Genomic DNA, 22,864 nt, shown 5'->3' with positions numbered 1-22,864 from the left:
AAAAATATATTTAAAAAAAAAAAAAAAAGAATATAAGTAAGGGGTAAGTATTTGCCTTTTCTATAAGTGGAAAATATGAGGCAAATAGCTCTATTACTGGTCAAGATAACAGAGAATTGGAAGAGAGACACCTGGGAACCTGGACCCCTGATTTCCTTACTTCTTAAGTACAGTGTCTTGTACCATTGCGCTGAAACAAAATCAGCTAACACTGGTTAAAGAATTTGCTTTTTTACTTTAGTAGACCTTGTAGACCTGATTCTTCCTTGATTTCTATGATTATGTTATTATTTGAAACTGTCATTTTGTTCTGACTCTGTCAGAATAGGTTCTAAAAAAGATGAACTGTGACATTGCAAAGAAGTGACATGAAGTCAATGATATTAAAAGCCTAGAATTTGAAGCCCAAGTGGATTTAAATTAATTTTATACACTAGCAGGTGATCTTCATTATCTATTTTTAGAAGGAAGTCTTGATTTAATAAATTTGCTCTCATATGTTGCCTACTTTGGCAAAATTTTCTCTTTTCCTTCCTAATCAGTCCTGAAATCTGTTTTCCATTCCCTATTTTGTCTAGCATTTGTACCTGTATGATTTACCATGACTGCCTTAAAGACACTATAATTGACTCCAGGATCACAGTGGTAGACACTGTGCCCACCAATTTCATTTCTTCATAAACACATAGTTCAGCCTCCCTTGTGGTTAGGAATAATCATGTGACTGAGATCTAGCCAGTGGAATGGGATCCAGAGTTATGTGAGCTACTTCATAGCTTGACCCATACAAATCTCCCTTTGCCTATGAATTTCCCATCCAAAAGATAGCTACAGAATATTCCAAGACCCAAGATAATGCAAAGTACACTTGTGACAACATGGAAGGTCACTCACTGATCAGAAACAATCATTTTGGCCTTAATGTAGTAATATTTTTCTTTTGTGTCAGCTACTGGTACTTGTGATCTGCCTGTTATAGCATCTTGAATAACACTATCACCCTTCATCATTTATTTGACTTAATATTTTACATGTTGCTGCTCAGCATTATTATTTATAGTACTTAACTAAGTTTATCCTCGATTATTAGCAATATGTATTCCTTAAAATAGCAAAAATTGTGTATTTTTATATCTTCTGATGATAGAATTATTGGAATATTACTTATCAAACATTTTTACACAAAGCAATCATCAGTGGTGCTCCCACCAACTTATATATATAAAACCAAGCTTGTAACTCTTAATGATTGGTCTCTCAGAAATTTCTCAAAATCAACGGACTTAATTTTCCTCAGGGACAAAGTTAGTCCCATATAACAAGTTGGGCTCCCTAAGAAATATTTTAATATTTTTAGAAACTTTTTGGTGCATTTAATGATTGTGAAGAATTGTTTCTCTTACCTACAGTTCTCAAGTGGGTGACTGACTGGTAACTAAATTTTGGAGATGCTTTCTCCATGCAATAAATTCCATGGCCAGTGAAGCTGCTAAACTATGCCACCTTTCCTAAATCTATTTGGATTGGGTTAATAGTTTTTTAATATCCAATTTAATAAGATGGTTGTCTTCATTTTTATTTAATTATAATTAATACCATAACATGCAGCCCAGCCAGCATGACTCAGTGGTTGAGCATCAACCTATGAACCAGGAGGTCACAGTTCGATTCCGGGTCAGGGCACATGCCTGGGTTGCAGGCTTGATCCCCGGTAGGGGTTGTGTAGGAGGTGGCCAATCAATGACACTCTCTCATCATTGATGTTCCTACCTCTCTCTCCTCTCTCTTCTTCTCTCTGAAATCAATAAAAGCATAGTTTTTAAAAATACCATAACATGCAGATTGTGGCTGTTTCCAGAAAATGTATCTTGAGAAATTAATAACTTAACAGGTAAACTGCTACAAAACAATGCAAATTAAGATATTGGCTAATCCAACAAGTAGAGGAGAGACTTACTTACATCTCCATTGCTAGCTCAAGGCCCACTCTCAAGTCCCATACCACATTGCAGGGTGTTTTTCTCTGTCTTGTCTTATAAATGCAGACATGAACAAAAGTATGAACACTGTTCATTTTATCATTCAACTCAAATGTCCTTTCTTCCTTCTGTGTCCTGCTCATCCTTTTAATCCAGAAAAAATTCCATAGCCCAGATGAATTTCTTGATCCTATTGCCTTGAAATGAGTCATGTCTCCTCTGTATTGCAACAACAGTGATTACATATATAACTTAGTAGTCAATTAATGCTGTGCTGCCTTGTGACATTTTTGCTTTCGTATTCTGGCTAAGAATTTATTTATTTGACTCTGTGTATTTGTCTTGTTCAGTTTGAATGGATGTTCCTTGCTGGAGCAGGTCATATTGTGTGATTCTAAGTCCTGTGGAGCTCATCACAGCACCTTCCATTTTATAATCATTTAAAGCATGTGTGTTTGTTGATTAACAGGCAGGGAAAACTTCTTGGAAGGCAATGTGATTGGTACCTAAGAAGACAGACTAAACTCAATGTATTTGAATTTGCATCTGACTCTACCACTAGCCAAGTGAGTTTAGGCTTTAAAGATGAATTTAAACATCTATGAAATGAGGCCAATGATACTTAACCTGATTATTTCACATGGTTATAAAAATCTATTAGAATAATAACGTGAAAATGCTTCAAAATATAAAACAATATCATGAATATGACTTTTAGAGCTGGGCCTTGGAAAATTCAGAGGATTCTATATTTAGGCATCCAAACTGAGACTGTTGTAGAGAAGATAAATAGATTTATAGAGTATGTTCATTTGATTGATTAACATATAGAGCCTATGTGAGAATGGATGATATGAAGCTGGGATAATTAGGTGGCCAGAAATAAAGACTTTGTGTAACATGGTAAAGTGTGTGGATTTGATTGTTGAGGCTCGTGCCAGGAAGCGGTATTGAAGATTTTTGAATAAGCAAATTATATGAACAGATTTATTTTTTGGAGAGATAAAATTTAGTAGATTAATTTTCCTCAATAATACCTCCTGGTATTTTAAGTGAGTCCCACATAATCCCAAGAAAAATATTTTTAAATGAATTGTAATACTCTTACTTTCTGTTTCCAATATAATAGATTTATGTTTTTCCATATAGTTCCTGAATTTGAACCCCATTACTATAATATGTCATTACTACAAGCATACTCTAAATATATGTTATCAATTTTTGCTACAATCTACTAGTCACTTATACTGCCATGTTTTTTAAATGAATTGAGGTAAGAGACCAGAGCTCATACAAAATCCATATCCTAAAATGTCACAAATTAATTATATCACATAATGTGCAGTACAATTTTAAATTTCTATTTTATAACTTTCCATTAATAGAAACATGCATTCACTCATCAGAGTCCATTTTTATTCATAGCTGTGAACTTAAAATCAGCTACAAAATGCAAATAAATGTCCATTTAAATTATACTAAATCTATTCCAATATAATATTACTTCTTATCAAAGTAAAGTAGTTAATTTTTAAAAGAAATCAAAGTGTACAGATAAGGTAAAAACTTAAAATCCTGTCTTCCCTCCCTCACTGCTGGTTGTACAGATATAGCTACTCTTGTTTCCAGTAGGACTTGGAACCTGCCATATGCAGGATATTTTCCCCTTTATTTAACCCGTAGTCAGCACAGGAAACAAAAGAGCAAGGAAGAACTTGATTTGGGCTGCTGCATAAATGCCTATTTCTAAATTTGGAAGGATCAAACTCTTTTTTCCTAAATCAAAAATGCTGCCTTTGTTACCAGAGGAGGCGTGCCTCGTCTCCCACCGTTGTTAGTGGGAGTGGGGTCCTTGGGGTACCCCGGAATAAATATTTCTGGAGGCCCCCATGGGCGAATAAGATATTGTAAAAAGCATTATTTCCATGGAATTACACTCCTGATTTTCCAAAGTCCCATTTCCCTTATCCAGTCATAGAAGAAATGTAGCGGGGTTTCAGTAGAGCTAAAATCAGAGCCAGTGTCCAGAGTTTCCTCTTCTTGTTGGCACCGGGTCCGGTTCAGCATTAGGCTAGTTTGGCTCGCATTCCCCCTCTGCAGTCTGTCAGCCCATTGCGCGTGGATCTGCACGGCCATGGGCGGGATGGGCGAATGCAAGAGAATCAAGAGAGTGAACCCTGGCAACAAGAGTCCCGAGAGTCCCAAAAGCACAAGAGAGTGAGCTCCTTTGTTCCAGGGATTATGTTTTCCAAAATTTCGAGTGTTTGCAGTGGCCACACCCATTCTGGCCAACCATCTCTGTCCCTAGGTGTGATTGACAGGCAAGTATCTTCCCTATATCACCCCAACTTTACTAGGCATGTGTCTATCTTACCTATGTGGTTCCCCCCTCAGTGGTTTGCAGGGAACATGCCTATAAAGTCTGGCCTTCCCTTTCCTCCTTTCCTGTTATTAATAACTCGTTAATTATAACAGTATCATTTTCACTTTCAGATCACTGTCTTGGTTTTTTTTGGAAGTATAGAAATATACAACCCTTTAATCAAAGACTCTTTTAAATCACATTTTATGCCACATTTTAGGATGTATTTAGATAAACTTTGGTTTTACAAACTGTGATTTTCGAGTTTCGTTTTTCCTCCAACATTGTGTTAGCATGGAGAGGAAATGGGATTTGCATTTGAAACACTAATACTCGCTCTTCAGTCAAGAGGCTTCCTTCTTTTAACTTCCATAAATGTCAGTGAATGCCTCTTTTCACCTCTGGGTGAATAGTCAATAGAAAAATCAATTCTGTGACAAATGAACAGCAACATAATTTTGCATATGAATTATTTAACAAAGGCTATTTTTGTCCTACAGGGGAAAGACTTAAGGTAAAAATCAGCAGCAAATTATTAATTTTCATTTATTAATATTATTCATAGGAATGTACATCCACAGGAAGAGAAGAAAATTTATATCTCATTTTTAATTAGTTCATCTCATAAAACTCTATTAATGACAATAGAATGCCATTAGTAAATAGATATATAAGTAATAAACCCCATTAAGCCTTCACATTATATTGTGTTTTCCTCTTGGTTGTGAGAGATTTAGTGGTTTTTAATCCCTGGAAGTAAGTGAACTAATTATAAATGTCCCACTTTAGATATAAAACTTGCATGAACTCAGTCTTTATGTCCTTTTATCACACTCTTCATATCTAATTGATATATCCTGGACATTAGAAGACACAAATACTTTACAAACCTGGGTGGAAAAATGGAAACTACATTCACATCTTGAACTGCTAAATATCTAACCAGCAAGATTTTCTCAATAGCAAAATAAAAGCATTGTTTTAACCCCCATACTGAGTTGTTGAGGTAGTAATCACCAGTGTGTTAAGTAACACTATTTCTAAGGATTACTGTTTCAAGAATAAAAGAATATTCTTGTTAAAAACCTACTGAAAGTCAGAGATTTTGTTCAAGGATGGGCATCCTAGCCCACAGAGAAATGAGTTTGGACCCCGACGGTTGCTGTATCTGTTCACACGTCCTGGGAGCTTGAAATGCGGTATTAAAAGGCATATCTATTTATTGAATGTAGATGACTTAGGTTTCTTCTATAATCCTTCCTTAAGAATAGAAAGAAAAATGTGGAGTTATAGGTGCAACAAAGGCCCCAATTTAGGTGGTGTAAACCAGCGGGGGTGTAATAAAAAATACTGACCCACCTCTTACATGCAGCCCACGTGGGGGTGGTGTGAGTAATATGCCTGGATTTCTGTGGTTGTCGAGTGGGTCCCTTTGAAACTGGACAACAAATGGGTCCAGGTTGCCTCTCACTACTTGAGCCAATTGAGCAGAGACAGGGTTGAATCATGTATGAGAGTTTATTCCAATATTGCCAGCAGTATGGGGAGCGGCAGGGTCATCCTCATAAAATCTGCTCAACCACCCTCCCCCCCCAAAGCCAGGTGCTTATATTGGGTAAAAGGACAAAGATTTCATGGGGAAGTGAGCAAAAGGAATAAGAATGGGTATAAAGGTTCCAGGTTCCAGGAAATGTGGGCTGGGGGTTGCAAAAGGGCGGGGCACCTCCGGGGCAAGGTTGTTCATCTTTCCACGGTGCTAGGCAGTTCTCTGGACAGGAGCATGGACCCGCATCCCCAGGTTAACTCCCATGTCCCAGGGCTTAACACTCTCAGCCAGCTTCGAATGTGCTTTCTCTAATCAGATCAGAACAATCACGGTTAACAGAGCATGATTAATATTTCTGCCCCTGACACCTTTGTCAGTTTGAGGGCTCAGGTTGTCCCAGATCCCAGTAAACGGTGACTCAGTGCTTTCTCATACTGAATCACAAGTGGCTCCTAAACTCTGGAGCTTTCCGATCTCTTTTGAATGTCAAATTTAAAAATAAAAATCACAGAATAATTTACAATATGTTATTAGATTCTCCATCAAAATATTTTCTTTTCAGAGACTTTTAAGCTGACAGCCTGTGCCCTTTTCTAGAAGCCTGGGTTTTGTACCTGGTATGGAATAGTACCATTTCCCCACCATGCTATTCGAAAATAATAATTCGGGCCATAAAATATCTTAGTCCATTTGGGTTGCTATAACAAAATATGTTAGACCAGGTGGCTTATAGAAAATAGAAATTTATTTCTCACAGTTCTGCAGGCTGAAAGTCTAAGTTCAGGACGCCAGCATGGCCAGGTAAGGGCTGTCTTACATGTAGCCGACTTGTCACTCTATCCTCACTTGGCAGAAGCGGCAAGGGAGCTCTGCGCATTCTCTTTTATAAGAGCACTAATCCTACTCATGAGGGCTCCACCCTTATGACCTAATCACCTCCCGGAGGCCCCAGTTCCAAATACCATCACATTGGGCTTTAGGATTCCAACATGTGAATTTGGGGGACACAAACATTCAGTCCATAACATAAGTATATTTGATTGCTTAAGGCATTGTATTATTTGGCCCCCCTGAAGTCCATAGTAACTGTTCCACTCCCTTCAGTGACCCCATTCACTAGCCATTCAAACCCATCCAGGCATGTCTGAATCCAGAATAAATGACGGGGTCTGAAACCACCCACACCCTATGTGATTTCAGAGCAGCAGAACATTTTTAATACGTTCCTAGGGCTTTGTAGTGTTTGAAAAGGCCTTATCTGAATCTGCAAGATATAAACTTTATTTCAAGTATGAGATTTGTCCAAGGTCAATCTGTCATTACTTCAAGGAACTCTCTTCCTTTCCTTTTCTTGGCCTTGATGGAAGTGAGGTGCCTCATTGTCCTTAAGTTTCCAAAAACAAAACAACAAAAAAACAAAAACCCTCAAGTCTAATATACAGGTGTACCTCAGAAATACTGTGGTTTTATTTTCAGACCATTGAACAACGCAAATACTGCAAGAAAGCAAATATGGCAAGAGAGCAAGTCACACAAATTTTTTCGTTTTCCAGTACATATAAGTTATGTTTAGAGTATACTACATTCTATTAAGAGTGCAATAACATTATGTTTAAAAAATCATGTACATACCTTAATTAAAAAATACTTTATTGCTGAAAAATAATAATCATAATTTGAGCCTGTAGAAAAAAATGGCACCTATAGACTTGTTTGACGCAGGGTTGCCACAAACGTTCAATTTGTAAAAAATGTAATATCTGCGGTGGACAATAAAATGAAGTATGCCTGTATTGTGGTAACATCTGTTCCTTCTCTCAAACATGCATTCAGGCATTCATACATCAACTGCATTTAAACCCTCCATGTAAGTGAGCTGGATACATTGTGCTGGGTAGAGATTAATTTACTCATTTTAGACTTTAAAGGACACCCATAGTCTTGTCAAGCAATAACTAATTCTACCCACAGGGAATTCTGCCCACATGGATCACCATTTTTCTCACTTTGATAATATATATGATCCTGTTTAATTGAAAAAAAATTATCTTTGATTCTTAAGAGTTCTTAAATTATTTATTATAATATTAATTAAGTTGTTATATAAAATACCTTTATTCTTCTAGCTCTCATACAGCTGTAAAACCAAAGCAAATTTAAAAATTCAGTTGAACAAAAACCTACAAAAGCAAAAATATTAAAATTTTTAACATTTTTTATTAGGGTTGATTTTGTTTAGCTGTCATGTAATTACTGTTAAAAATATAAAGATGATACTGACTCAGATTCCTTGACCTTCAGTACATTTCTACCATCCTGTGCCACTGATTTTACTCAAGTCTGTCACAGTTTTCTATTTGAACTGCTATGCAGCCTACACTGTCAGATCACAGCTTTTTCTTGGAGAATGCCTACTTGCATATTAAATACATCTCTCTTTTCTTATTAATCTGCAACAATACAAATAATACTTCTTGTCTCAATCTGCTTGTAAATAAAATACGAAGTCACAAAATAAAATCTCACTGAGTGCTCGCTTAAAAAGTAGGTATTCGAATGATCTAAAGCACAATTACTTTACTTTTTTAAAAACATAAAAATCAAAATGCAGAAAATCTTGGATTGTCCCAAGAACTTAAGGACCCCTAAAAACACATATCAAATCCCAATTTCAGAAACATTTAACAGTTACTTAAATTATTCACTAAAAGTTGTGTATGCCCTTTTTATTTTATTTCTAAAATTCAAAAAACCTCCTCTCGACCTTTCATCATGTTCTTCCTGATTAACTTCCTTTAGTTTAAAATCATATATAAGTCATAGTTATGCTATAAATCCAAGATGTTGCTCAGTATTTTGAGAGCTTCGTGTTAATAAGGAAGGAAGAGACTATGTTATATTTATATAGGACCATAAATTGCAAGACTCGGTTATATTTAACTATATTGACTCATCAGGGTAACTGTAATGCAGAATGTTTAGAGATTGTCTGAAGTCAAACAGCTATCAGTGACAAAGCCATAATCACCCACATTTATAGAGAGCTCACCTGTAAGTAGCTCACATATGTTACTCAGGTAATCCTTACCCATCCTTTTGAGGTAGAGCAGTATTGCGATCCCAGTTTACAGATGTGGAAACTGATGGACTTGCTCAAGGTTATATAACTATTAGGTGTCCAGTTTAGGATTCCAGTCCAGGCCCTCTGACTCAGGAGTCCGGGTTGTCACCACACTGTGTCTGCTCAACCAACCTCAGTGTCTTCATAGGTTTGTGAATCCCTGTAAAAGAATGAAGTTCAGTGTTTACATCAAGTCCTGTGGAGACACCTCTCCCTGCCTTTTTTCCCTCCTTTCTATTTGATTGACCATCTCCTTTTTCAAAATTTAAAAGTTAGCACATCTTTGAAGTCTTTACAGACCCTCCTCCATAGAGTTTGCTTTCCCAGGTAAATGATAAAAAGACCCTAAAAAAAAGGTTGAAAAAAAAAATACACAAAAAACTCCCTCCTTTTGACTCACTTCATCTCTATGCCATGGCAACACATTAAGACACTTGTGTAAAAGTTGCATGTATAAAAGTTCTTTAAAAGCAGGGTGTCTGATACCCAAAGTTTAGGCCATGTGGAACACTTTTACCTTCCCAGTCACAACACTTTCCTTCTGGCTCTGAAAGATGATTTTGTGTGTGAACACTATTATGTAAAACATGTCAGAGAAAATAAATAAATGAGCTACTAGCTATCTGAAGTAGTGGCACGGGGTGGAAATGTATCTTTTAGAGCAGTGAAAAACAAGATTTAAGTTAAAACACACCAATATGGCTCCTTATCCGACAAACAAATCCAGATCAGCGAGACCTGTCTGGCAGCCAGCTGACTCCAGCCCAGGTTGCCAGCAGCATCCCTAATCCCCAGAGCCATTTCTTCTCTTTCTGAAAAGAAATGCTTCCTTTTCAATATCAAAACTGAAATTCTTGTTAAAAAATCAGTATTGCCTTTTTAATGATAATATTTTTTGTGAAATATCAAATAATGATAAGGGAAACTGAGTGTTTTTGTTATTAGCAATAGGTTATGAAATTTTAAGAATGGGAAAACACTGATTTAGATTTTTATATATGCTGAATAGTATTGTGAATACTTTTTATTGCCTCTATATTACTTGGCCACCATTTAAATAATATTCATAGTTGCATTTGCTTGATATTCTAAAATATAAAAGCTCTTGACTATGACAACTATGATTCTTATACCTCACAATCTAATAAACTTAATCTAACTAAAGCAGATAAATGCCATTAGTCAGAGCACACTGTCCTCATCTTCTGATCTTCTGTTTATCATTTCACAGATCATAATTTTAAAATGCCCTCTGAACTTCATTGTGTTAAAAGTAGTAACCTATCATATATCTTCACATGAAATTTTTTAAAATTTTTTTCATGCTTTTTTATTGATTTAAAGAGAGAGGAAGTTAAAGGAAGAGAGAAACATCGGTGTGAGAGTGAAACATCAATCGGTTGCCTCCAGTATGCTCCCCAACCAGGTATCAAACCCGAAACCTAGGCATGTGCCCTGACCTGGAATCAAACCCACGACCTTTAGCTGAGCCACACCGGCCAGGGCCTTACACAGAATTTTAACCTTCATGTAAGACATAACCTCTAAAGATTCTGTTTTTGTTTTGTTTGTTTTTTGTTGTTTTTCCCCCATCGCCATTTAATACCCCTATACCCTCCTGAAGATCAAAAATGTTAATATTTTAGCATCTCATTTATGCCATTCTAGCAACGATCTTTATACACCTATGCAATTTTACTCAATATCTATCAATCTCTATAACAGAAAATAAAGTTCCATGGGATCTCTCAATGAAAGGGTTTAATCTGAGCATTAGTTGATTATTGCAAACATCAGTCATATTTTTGCTTATCAAAGAAGTCTAGAAAGCTCTTGGCCGTTGACTCAAAGATGGCATTCTTCTGTTCTCACTACATTATTCAAGACATCAATAGCCTCATTAAGAAAGTGCTTTCAAATGGTTTGTGTCTATAAGTTTCACCTTTTATAATGTACTTGGGAATTCAGATTTTCTTAATAAACATTGAGAAGCTTTGAAAGGGTAGAGGGCATTTTTTTTTCAGTGTAGCAATGACTTAGGGGATTTGGGACACTGTCTGTCAAAATCTCTCCCCGCAGCCTAACTCAGCTCAGCAGCCACTGAAAGTCACTCAGTGGATTGGTGCAGCTTCTGTGGGGTGACTCAGGCTGTCAATCTGTTTCTATTATGAAGGTTAGCAGAGGGTCAGACCTAGTATGTTTTTGGTCACCATGCAAAGCTACTGAAAAGAGTTTAGGATTGGAAAGAAATATAAAATGGGTGTGTTTTGTGCTTGGTGTGAGGACTGTTGTGTGTTCACATCAGCATGAAGATAAATCCAGCACATGCCATCAGGCCCTGGAAGAGCAGTGCCCACTGCTGGGTGGAGATCTGGATTCTCTTGGTCTAGTTTTTATGCTTTACTCTGTTTTGTCAGGAGTTGAATCCAATTTTATATTCTTTTTGTATACCTTTCTTGTTTTCTTTTAGATTAATTGAATATTAATTTCACATTTCCATTATGTTAACTTATTTATTATACATTCTCTCACTACAATTTCACCAGAGAATAAAACATGTACCTTACTTATTGCATCTTAACAGATTTTACTACTTTTATCATTTTTCTAATACTGCTAGAGCCTTAGAGCCTCTAAACTCCATGTAACACTTCCTGGATTTTGTAGTTATTGTTGATATCCATTCTTGTTTCACATATAGTTTTGTCTATAAGATAGTGCAAGCATATAATTTCTATTTACCCATGCATTTAATTGCACTACTCTTCTCTCTTAAATTTCCATTTTTCCATGTGATATCATTTTTCTCATCTTAAAACACACACACACACGCACAAGACTTTTGATGCCAAGTTACCTCAGCTTTGTTTGTCCAAAAACACTTTTATTTCACTTTCATTTTTGAGAGATTTTTTTGAGTGCAGAATTCTAGGTTGAATTACTTCCTATCAGTACTTTAACCTGTGATTCCTTGTTTTCTGGCTTCCTATGTTACTGTTTCATAGTCAGCTTTCACTCTCATTGTTGTTTCTTTGAAGGTAATGTGTCTTTTCATCTGGATTTTTAAAGTTGGTTTTTTTTTTGGTCATTGGCATTTTTAATATGATGTGCCTTGTGTTTTCTTATTGTTGGTGATGTTTTGTGTTTTTATCTTTTGTGTTTTACTGAGCTGATTAAATGCATGCATTGATGTTATTCATGAGTCTTGGAAACATATCTCTGACAATTGCTTGGCACATTCTTTGTATCTCTTCTTCAGATACTCCTTTTATGCCTATGCGTATTCTGCTGTTCCTTTTATATGTCTGTCTTTTCCTCTGTTCTCTTAAATATTTAATCATAGTATTTTAGTCATTACCTGCTGACTCTAAATCTGGATCATCTGTGAATCTGTTTTGTCTTTTGAATTTTGGTAAATTTCCTTGTCTTTTTACATGTATAGTAATTTCTGATTGCACGGTAAGCATTGTATGTAAACAAATTATAGGTGATGTTTTCTACCCAAAAGGTTATCACCGTCGTTTGTTAGGAAGCAAAGGCAAGGCGTGATCATGTCAATCTAATCACAAATTGAGCTGTGCTGGAGAACCAGCCTACCTCTAGTTCTCCAATCCTCAGGTTGCACCCTCCTGTGCTTCGAGAACCTATCAGGTCCCTTAGCACTGAAACATTACAGTAGCTCCAGTTGTGTTCTTGAGAGCTCCACTCTCCATCTGTGTGCCCCACTCACTCTTAAAGCCTGCAAGTTGTTCAGATGAGACTAGTCAGGCGCTTGAGGCTACCATCTCCCTGTTAAATTTCTGCTTCTGAAAGCATCTCTGTCATTGTAGGACGTTTCATTCTACTTTTTATAAGCTTTTGGCCCAAGGCACCACTTACTCAGCTGAAGAACTTAACAAATGTCCCTTGCCATGCATATGAGGATTCTCAAATTTTTGTGTCTCTAGTCCCATGCACCTGCAAAATATTGTGTAGATTTTCTTTCTTATATAACAGGCTCCCTAGACCTACAGAAGGGCAGAATTGGCAAATGTCCCCAAGAGAAACAAAACAGCAGCTTGTAATTGTTTGTTTTCTCAGATTCTCTCCATCCAGGATTTGGTTTCTCTAGTTCTCAGTTTTGCCAGAGTTTTGTGATGTTTTAAAAATGTGATTTTTGTAGCTTTTTCCTGTCTTATCATTTTACACTGCGACAGCAGTAACCTGCCATGACCTACGATATCCTGTGCAGAAGTAGAAGTTCCTTGTTTGTTTTTCCTAAGTACTCTAGATCAGTATGAAGTTGTGTTACTTAAGAAAGATGGTATTTCAAGGAAGCTTTGAGAAAGTAATCAACTGAGAAGAGGTACCCCTCCATCAATTAAATATTCTCTCATAAAAATAAACCCAGTGACAACGTTTTTCAGGGGTTGCTATTATATGCTGAATGTGTGCCAAGGAACGTATATCCAGATACTCACTATCCCTAGAGTAAATGAGACTGAAGCTAAATGTAATCAACACAGAATACACTAGTAGAGAAAATAGAGGAACTAAAAAACATTAATGTAGGAAACATACAGATTGCACTCAAATTCCATTTGGAAAAAGAAGGGGAAACAAAGGTGGTATAGAGACCCTGGTCTTTAGCATCCTGGACAACTGTTAAGTAAATGATAAGCGCTGTAGAGTAATAGTTAAGAAGGAAGACTCTGGAGCCAGCTTGCCTGATTCCACCATTTTCTGAGTGACTTGGGAAAAATTGCTTAACCTCTCTGTGCCTCAGTTTCCTCATCACAAAATGCTAGCACTGCTTTATAGAGTTCTTAGGATGACTGCATGAGTTAACACTTGTCAGGTGCTTAGAAATGTACCTGGCGCGTGTTTAGCACTCTAAAGTGTTGCTGAATAAATGATTTTTATGCATACCCTCCACCCCACTTCCTTGGCTCACTTCCCTGACAGCAGAGGCAATCTGGCTGCCACGAGAATCTTCCCAGCAGGAGAATGTCTCATTTCCAGGTCATTCTGGTGCAGTCCTGAGCCCTAGAGAAAAATACCCTTTCAAGTGGGGATGCTGCTTCAGCAGCTCCCTTTCTATTGATGCCTGGAGCTTGCTTCAGGAATTGGACAATCACAGTCCTGTTTCCCACACTTAGGTTTTTGTTTTTTTCTCTGGTTGTTTTTAAATTTAATTTGGGGAAACTCCTTTTGCTAAAGAACCAGCTTGCAAAATCTAGTTACGCATGCCAGATACGGGTTTGACCTCCTGATTTCTGTGTATTAGCACCGTGTCTCAGCATTCGACCCATGAGCTTGATTCTAGGCCTTAAAATCTTCTTCCTGGGGCAGACTGTAGGCTCAGATGGCCAGGTGGGGGTGTTGGTGTTAGCGTTGTCCTGGAACACCAACAACCTGTGCTTCTCTCAAGTGCCTGTTGTCATATGAGAGGAAACCACCTGTGTCCTGCTTTGTTTTATCTTCTTTTGTGTTGATGAAGGGATGGAATCGGCACTGGCATGAAGTAGCAAGGGCTTTGGAGGTGGGATGAGCCATCTCATTTCCTCTGAATGCTCCCAATGTCCACATTCTCAGTTAAGGCCCATGGCTAGAATCTCATTTCTTAAACCAGCAACCTCACTTCAGAATGGATAGAGAAAACGGTTTCTGCAGTATCTAGCTCTTACAGGCGACAGGCTGCTGGCAGAAGGGGGAACCCACAGCAATCCATGTGGCCTGGTTGTCTTGAAGTGCCCCAGCTTCGGTCGGGGGCAAGCTCAGTCTCCAGGGTGTCTCTCTTCAGGTTTCCTAAGGAAACGAGGGGAAGTAGTTGACACAGTTGCATGTTTTGATGCTGTCCTGCAAAGGCCCCTAAAGTCCCCATCTCTGCAGTCCCAAGGTCTGAGAGAGCACAAGTCTGCTAGTTTAGATCACAGCTGTGACTCGCTGCTACAGAATAGCATGTGCACTGACACACCAGTGGGGCCGCAGGTGTTCTCAAGCACAGCTACCTGCCTCCACTGAGCTGGTTTGATATTTTAGTGTCTGTCCCTTGCCACACCTAACTCTCGGGAACAGTTTCTGTATCAGTGCAGTCTTCTCTTAACATTGACTGTGAGTGGGCCCTCTTAAGTAAGGGGGTCCATCCTTGGGTTAATAAATGGTGGCCAGAGTGGTGTCACATCACCTTAAAATATATTGACTAATGCCCGGCCGGGCGTGGCTCAGCGGTTGAACATCGACCTGGGATCCAGGCGATTGGGGTTCAATTCCCGGTCAGGGCACATGCCCAGGTTGCGGGCTGCAGCCGATCAATGACTCTCATCATTGATGTTTCTATCTCTCTCTCTCCCTCTCCTTTCCTCTCTCTGAAATCAATAAAGATATATTTTATATATATATATATATATATATATATATAGACTAGTAACTGCATAGATGGAGTGGATCCTAGAATGGGATTTCCTTGAGAAATCCAAAAACGTCAGACAGAATTACAATTGTATTAAGTTAAATGAAGAAAAAGTACACGGCATTATAAGAATGTATATAATAATAGAGGGCAAAGGGCAAATAGACATTTCAGTCTCTTGTATCACCAGAGGTAATCACATGTTAACCAGTGCACCTATCCTGTATGTTTCACTGATTTGTTTTTTGTGCCACTCATCTTAATTCAGCAGCTCACAGTTGACCCGGTCGGATGCCGTTTGCTGGGTGCCTGGAGGTTTTATAGGGAATGGGTGATGTCTCTTTTGACCCTGGTCCAGCCGCTTGGCATCCAGGTGTTGCCTTTATACTTCTCGCTCACTCCCAGTACGGATTTGGTGTTCCTTTCTCCCGCTCTTTCCTCCCACAGGTAATCCATCAGCTGAGGCTCTCGGAGAACGAAAGCGTGGCCCTGCAGGAGCTGCTGGACTGGAGGCGAAAGCTCTGCGAGGAGAGGGAAGACTGGCAGCAGATCCTGCAGCACTCGGAGCCCAGAGCACCGCCCCCGCCTCCTTGCAAGAAGCCGACGCTGCTGAAGAAGCCCGAAGGGCCCCCCTGCAGCAAGCTGCCCTCTGGGTTCTGGGACGCCACGATCTGATGGGGCCGAACTCCAGGCCCACAGGATGACACCGCTGAGTGATCCCAGGCAACCTCAACAGAAGGCTGCCTCTGAGACCTGTTGGGTGCTCTCTCCACGCGTTACACAGAAAAGCACAGGACACAGAAGTTAAATACCCGAGATTCCCTGGATGTGTGTGTGTGTGTGCGTGTGCGTGTGTGTGTGTTTTTTTACCCATTCCATGGGGGTACACTCTGATTTTCAGGCTCCATGGTTCTAGGGCCATGCTACCCCTATGTAGCAAGAGAAAGGCCATAAAAATATGTGGATGAGGTGAGAGGGGACTGTGGCGGAGGAGAGGAGGGCTCCATGCATACTGTACACTTGTTTTTATATAGTCTGACCACATGTTTCTCATACTCCAGTCATTTTATTACAATACCTTCTACAGGACATGTGTTTTAATTTCTTTGTAGGTGCTTGTGTTTTATTGGAATTACAAACCTGAAAATTATTTACATGTTTCTTACTGTGTTTTATAACTTGATGCAATTGGTGGTGCTCCCTTTCTTCAAAATACAGATTTTTAAAAATTATTTCTAGAAAATTTTTTCTTTTACATACCATTTTTTTTAACCTAAAGTACCTAAGAATCTCGGGACTCTGTTGTTGTTTTAGCTTCGCCCTGCATATATATATATATGGACCAAGTCCCATGCTTTATAGTTCATTCATTCATTAGGAGGCAGTTCCTTCCTATGCCCTGTGTTTCTGGATATGTGGGTTGTGAGCTCTTTAGTTGAATCTCATCTCCTGACTTCAGCATAGGTTACAGGAAAATTTACGTCACAGCACATATGGCTTCAAATTCATAGCTGTTGGGATGAAAGGGTCATATCCATTTAAAGGTCTACACAGTACAAATAAGCACGCTGAGATTTCCTGGTTCGAGCAGTGCTGCTGCGTCACAAGACAATTGTCCTTGGAGCCCCCGTGCATGGCTCACCTGCTATAATCCTCAACTCTCCTGTAATGCAACCGCCTGTTTGTCGATGTGCTTCTGTGGGCTGTCGGGAAGTTCTGAGCGGTGGCATCAGACCGCCGGTTCTTACTGCTCAGAACTTTTTATTCATACCAGCCTTTGCAAAGTGACTGTGCCAATAAAAAGGTACAACTGTGTTCTTCTGTGGTTTTATTTATTTGCTGCTGCTGTTGTCTCCCACGAGCGGTTCCCCTTCCTGATCAGAGCCGTAGGGGAATTAAGCCATCTCATTTATCCAGCCTCCCCTCCTAAGTTTTTCTCAACATTTTTGCAAGCTTCAGGCTCTAGTGGTTTGTTTTCAAATAAAGCTTTATGATTGTTTAGATATAGTTATTATGTAGACATATGTCAGTTTTAGGAATATCACGTTCATTAATTAGGAGTAATAGGCCAGGAGAGGACAGTTTGTTAATACTCACAAATCCCAGGTCATGCCTGGGGGACGCCACAGGGAGAAGCACCAGGATTGGTCAGGAGGCAGAGGGAGTGAGGGAACTAGTGGGTTGAAGCTTTTGTTCATGGTTTCATGGGGAGAAATGGGTGAGGCAGGGTTAGCAGGCATGGAACATATGAATTTGAATAACTTCAGCAGACCCCATGGTGCAGAGACTGAACCTGGTTATCTTGTACCTGGCCCCAGGCAGGGCAGGGCCTGGGGTGGCACAGATCAATAAAAGGTTTGGTTGGGGTGTGGCCTCTGAATTGGTTGGAGTTATTTACTCTCTCTAGGACTTGGCTAGGCCCTGGGAGGGGTAGTTCCTCCAGGATCAGCAAGGCCCAGATTTTAAAGCATCAGAATACAGAAAATAAAAGAAATAGTTAATACATGGCTAACTGGCAAATTACTGTACCAACCAATGATCTGCCCAGCCTCCAGCCAACAACCAAACCCCACACCATGTCTCTTCCTCCTCTACCTCCCTGACGTCTCTGACTTCCTAACCTCAGCCACTAAGCACTGGAAGAAGCAAGTTTCCTTAATATACACAACTTCTTCGACCATGTATTTCACATTATAGGCACTTAATAACCTTGGTTGAATTAAAAGTTTGTACTGGATGCCTCTCCACCCCACACACAGTATATTTAATTAGACCAGAATGAACAGTGAACTATTAGGCATTGCACCTTGTGAAAACTTGTTTCAAATGTGTACTGAACACTTGGCGTGACTGTTCTGGGTGCTTTGCACATATTATTTCTAATACTGGCATATGGCTGCATGGTAATTATTATCATCTGTGAATTACCATCCTGAAACTGAAGCTTGGAGCTTTAAGTGGGCTGTCAGAATATAAACCCTCATCATTATGGTATTAAAGTCCATGACATTTTAACTTGATATACAGAAGTTTTCTACTTATTATAGTGAAATATATCTTTAAAATTTTCAAATTAAATAACTTTTTTGTGGTTACATCATTGTGTGAAACTAATGGCAGATTATTATAGGTAAACTTTACATGAAGTAAGCAGTCCCAAGTACTTGGGGATCCAAAGGACACCACTTTCTATTCCTATTAACATGGTCACAGTTTGGGGCTTGTATTGGCATAAGCTAAACCTGACAATTGTCTACTAGAGGTACCATGAGCATCATGAAATAGTAAACAATCTGTTGAATAATCATTTTGCCACCTCTAACATTTGCTGACCTTCTAGAGCTAGAGGGCAAACCCCTTGAAGATTTTCTAAAACACAATCTCTAATTGTTTGTTTTCTCCACGGTGGAATTAAATGTCAGGTATGTGTTAATCACTACTTTAGAACACCTGATTATACTTGTTCTACTTACATAATAGAAAAATCAGCAGAGACTCAAAAGCATCAATAGCCATGATAGTAGTAACAGTATTAGTAGTAATAATAATATGAGATAAAATCCAGGTTTCCGTATATATTAAAGGTACACTCAGAAAAGTTCTCTAATTATTACAACATTGTCAAAAAAATAAACAAAGGTACTATTCTGGATAATAAAGCACTGAATGTTATTCCACATAAGCAGGATTTCAACAATTATGTATATTTGCAATATATTTAATGATGGTATTTTAATTGCTATCAGACCATACGGTATGAATTATGATATATTATTGGGCCTAAGACCTTATATTTAGCAATGTAATTGGTATGAATTATTACTCTATGTTCAAACACTACCCAATTGCTTTTTAAAAAATGCTTTATGACGGGTCTCTAAAAACTATCAAAATGTTTATAGTGGGTTAAAATGATTTAAAATGTATTTTCTAGGGTGGAAAAATATATCATTACTCTTCTTAATAGTGGTATCTAATTTAGTAGAATTATGCTTACATAAATCTACCCAATAAAAGCAACAACCAATTAAAATCTTAGATTTGCAAATGAACTTCACATATGAACATTAAACAACTTGGACAAAAAGTATATTACGAATTCCATAGTCTAGAAGGATGGATAAATTTCTGCCCAAATTCTAGTGCTGTCAATTTCCAGCCAGACATCAAACCCAACTCATACCACAGTAAAGGTCATGAGGTTATTATATAATAGCACTCAAGAATGGATACATTTCACCCACTGGTTATTACTCTGCACGGCTAATATATTTTCTAACTTTTATATGTATATCTTTAGTTAGAAATTAATAGGATTTATTTTAATTTTCATTAGAAAATTTTCCACAAGAACATTCCTAAATTAGCTGGGGAAAAATAACCCAACTGTGTTCCAAGTAAAAGTTTGGGGTAATTTCATTACATTTTTCAAATTGTTTTTAGCTGCACATAAAAATCCATGTAATGAAGATGAAAGCAATTATATTTCTATTTATTGTGCGGTGGTAAATTCTCTACAATGCTCATATTTTCTCAAAACACTGTTTTCAAGAACTTAAAACTATATTCTCCACCTCGGTACTACTTCCTTTACCTCCTATTCATAAATAACGACTTTATCAAACAAATTCTACCACAATGTCCTGTCCATGTGAGTTACAAAGAGACCCATATAGCAGAGGGTTGTAGCATGCTGAGTTATAGACGGGAAAGAATTACCTTTGTAGTTTTTTACTTTACCTAAGTACTGCAGACCCCTGGGATGTTCCATTATTACGGTTTCAGTAAGTTTCTCTAAAATCCAGGATGCTTTGTAAAACTTTAAAGATGACTTTTTCAAAGGGTCAGTCTTATTAGGTGTCCATAATATATCTCTAGCACTTGTTCTAATTTCTCAGATCACTTTCAGATTTAAAAACCCCCACAAACTATACCTAAAATATCATTGTTGTCTGCTTTGACATCAGCACAATATGATATGGGTTTTATTTAGTTTAACGTATTACAATGGCAGAAGAAAATCTTGATGTCTTCTCATGAGAAAATATTAAAGGTGAATAAATCTATGCATTCATTCCAATTGTTGTCTTATAAGAGGAAAGCATCGAATGTGTCTCTTTCATCTTTGAATGAGTTATCCACAGACATCCTGCTATATCTGCTAGCTTGCCTTTTCCTATAGCCCCAGGGAACATGTGCTGCTTCAAAGGAAGGCTGTGAGCTTACCCAGATGACATTTTCCTGATGTCACCACTTAGTTTCTAAAGTCTAAAGAAAATGAAAGAGAATGAAACTATTGATAAATTCCAAGGGGGAGATCAAAGCTCTAAAGAAAAATGGAATATAACCAAATTCAATCTGAGGTTTTGATCTCCTAAGATTTCAGCAAACAAAGGGGCTGGAAGTCCGTGATCTAAAACAATTGGTTGAAAAGTGTATAAATTCTGTCACGTTCTGAAGGGGGGTTTTCTTACTAAAACCTACCTTTGGGGGATCTATTAAACTGAATTCAATCAAACTGGGCCTTGTGTTATAACAGAAAGATTAGGTCCACCTAACAGAGTCCCTATCACAGTTCATCAACATTGTTAAGTAAAGTAACTTTAAAATTACCAAAGTAACTTTTTGGATACTTTTCTATATAAATAGGTTGTGCATACATGTGCATTACAGGAGAAATAGTTCTTCATAAAATTTTGCAACTGGAAGTCTGTTGTCATTCCCTTGGGCTTAAAAGCTGTTATAAAATGATAACACTGCATATTTTTAAAAAGGAAGGTAAGTTCCCTAACAGAAGAGAAATTCGCATAGTAATGAACTCAACTACTAAAGGCTGTCAAGGGTAGGAAAAGAGATAATTCGAGATGACATTGTCTCATTACTGATCACTAGAACACTTACCTTTCAGCCCCAGATGAAAAGGCAAACCCTACAAAGATTTAATACTTGGTTCCCAGAGCATTCAGAAGTCAAAAGTTTGCCCACACTGACACAAAGTAAGAACTAATCAATATGTGACACACTATGTGAGGTGGGAAACTCCTAATATAAATATCTAAAATTTGCTTTCTATTTTCTTCCACAATAGAAGTTGCCTAGGGCCACTCACCTTCCACCCACCATAAGATGCAGGACCTCCCTATGTCCATAAGCCATCTGCCCACCTTTCCCTGAAATCTTATAAGATTTCCTTGGCTGACCCCAGAAGTTCATGGAGGGAGGATGGGGGGGGGGGCAAGAAGAGAGATGGGGGAGTTTTCACTTGCCTGGTGGCTCCCCCTCTGGGCCTGGCAGTGGAACAAAGCTGCCTTTCTCTTGTCTGAGATGTAGAATTCTTCAGGAATTCCCTGGGGGTCTTCTCCCTCCCCCAACCCTGGGCAGTTGGATGCATCTCTACTCCCACTGCTGTTGGTGATCTCTCCAGAACCAATGGACATCAGGAGGAATGCTTCTCTTTCCCACTGTCTCCCTACTCTCTATAAGAGACTCCATCAGACAGTGTTCTTGGCCCCTTAGAGTATGGTCTAGTGACCAGCATCAATGACATCACCAGGAAGCCGCATCCCCAGACCTGCTGAATCAGAGTCTGCATTTGAACAAGACCTGCAGGTGATTCCCATGCATGTGAAAATTTGAACAGCACTGCCCCGGACATGCCCATGCTGGCTCCTTCCCTACAGCCCACATCGGGCGTTGGGAGAACCTCCACACAGGACCGACTCCATCAGGGCGGGCTGAGCTCAGCGCAGAAGCCCTTTTTGGCCCCACCTCCAAAGGCAGCAGACTCCAGTTGTGTAGGATTCTCCAGGCCTGGCACATCCCAAGCCTGAGTCCCGGCAGGCACTAGCTCTGTCTCCCCACTGCATAAACACCTTTCCGCGTGCTCCCTGGGGGTCGTCCTGAAGCCCCTCTCACTAAACTCAACTCTGAAAGTTAGCACACATCCCCAAACCCTCTCTAAAGATAGGGTGGGGACTTTGGGTGTGGCCAGAGGGACCTTTCATGAATCGTTCCGATCCTCTCTCTCTGACCCCTTTTCATATCTTTAATCTTGCTGAGGCACCCAGGAGACAGGAAACACATTTTCCTTCCTTCCCCTTGTAAGGTCTGTGTATGTTATAGACGGGCTGACACCCATTGTACTGTCCCAGTCACTGTCCTTCTGGGGTTTTAGTGGAAACTGAGGCAGAAAGAGTTGCAATTTAAAGTCCTGTAATAGATATCTGTAAAAGCATAACATATATCCTTAAATGCTCCATAAGGCTCCACTAATTCAGACAGACCTTACCCTAATTACATCATATACAGGAGTCTGCTGTTAACTGCAGTGTACATGCCCCCCCCCCCCACACACACACACAAAGGGTTTCTGAATTTTTATCATCCTGAAACTAAAGAAACCATGACTCACACGTTTCAAACCGTCTTCTACACTTGCCTGGCAGAATGATGTCACCACAAGGTG

General features: G+C 38.8%; 1 protein-coding gene across 1 annotated transcript in view; it reads left to right on the top strand.

The window, feature by feature from the left end:
* Nucleotides 1-17,214, top strand: part of MYO16 (myosin XVI) — a 385,194-nt gene extending 367,980 nt beyond the window's left edge. The window contains exon 35 of the mRNA XM_087814233.1: nt 15,847-17,214. Coding sequence (XP_087670359.1) covers nt 15,847-16,074 — 228 coding nt within the window. The 3' untranslated portion in view covers nt 16,075-17,214. The remainder of the gene's footprint in view (nt 1-15,846) is intronic.
* The last annotated feature ends 5,650 nt before the right edge of the window (nt 17,215-22,864 follow it).

This window comes from Miniopterus natalensis, chromosome 2 (genome assembly GCF_054644295.1).
Source record: "Miniopterus natalensis isolate mMinNat1 chromosome 2, mMinNat1.hap1, whole genome shotgun sequence".
Classification (NCBI taxonomy): domain Eukaryota; kingdom Metazoa; phylum Chordata; class Mammalia; order Chiroptera; family Miniopteridae; genus Miniopterus; species Miniopterus natalensis.
Note: the sequence above shows the minus strand (reverse complement) of the source record. Positions and strands in the feature narration are given on the sequence as shown.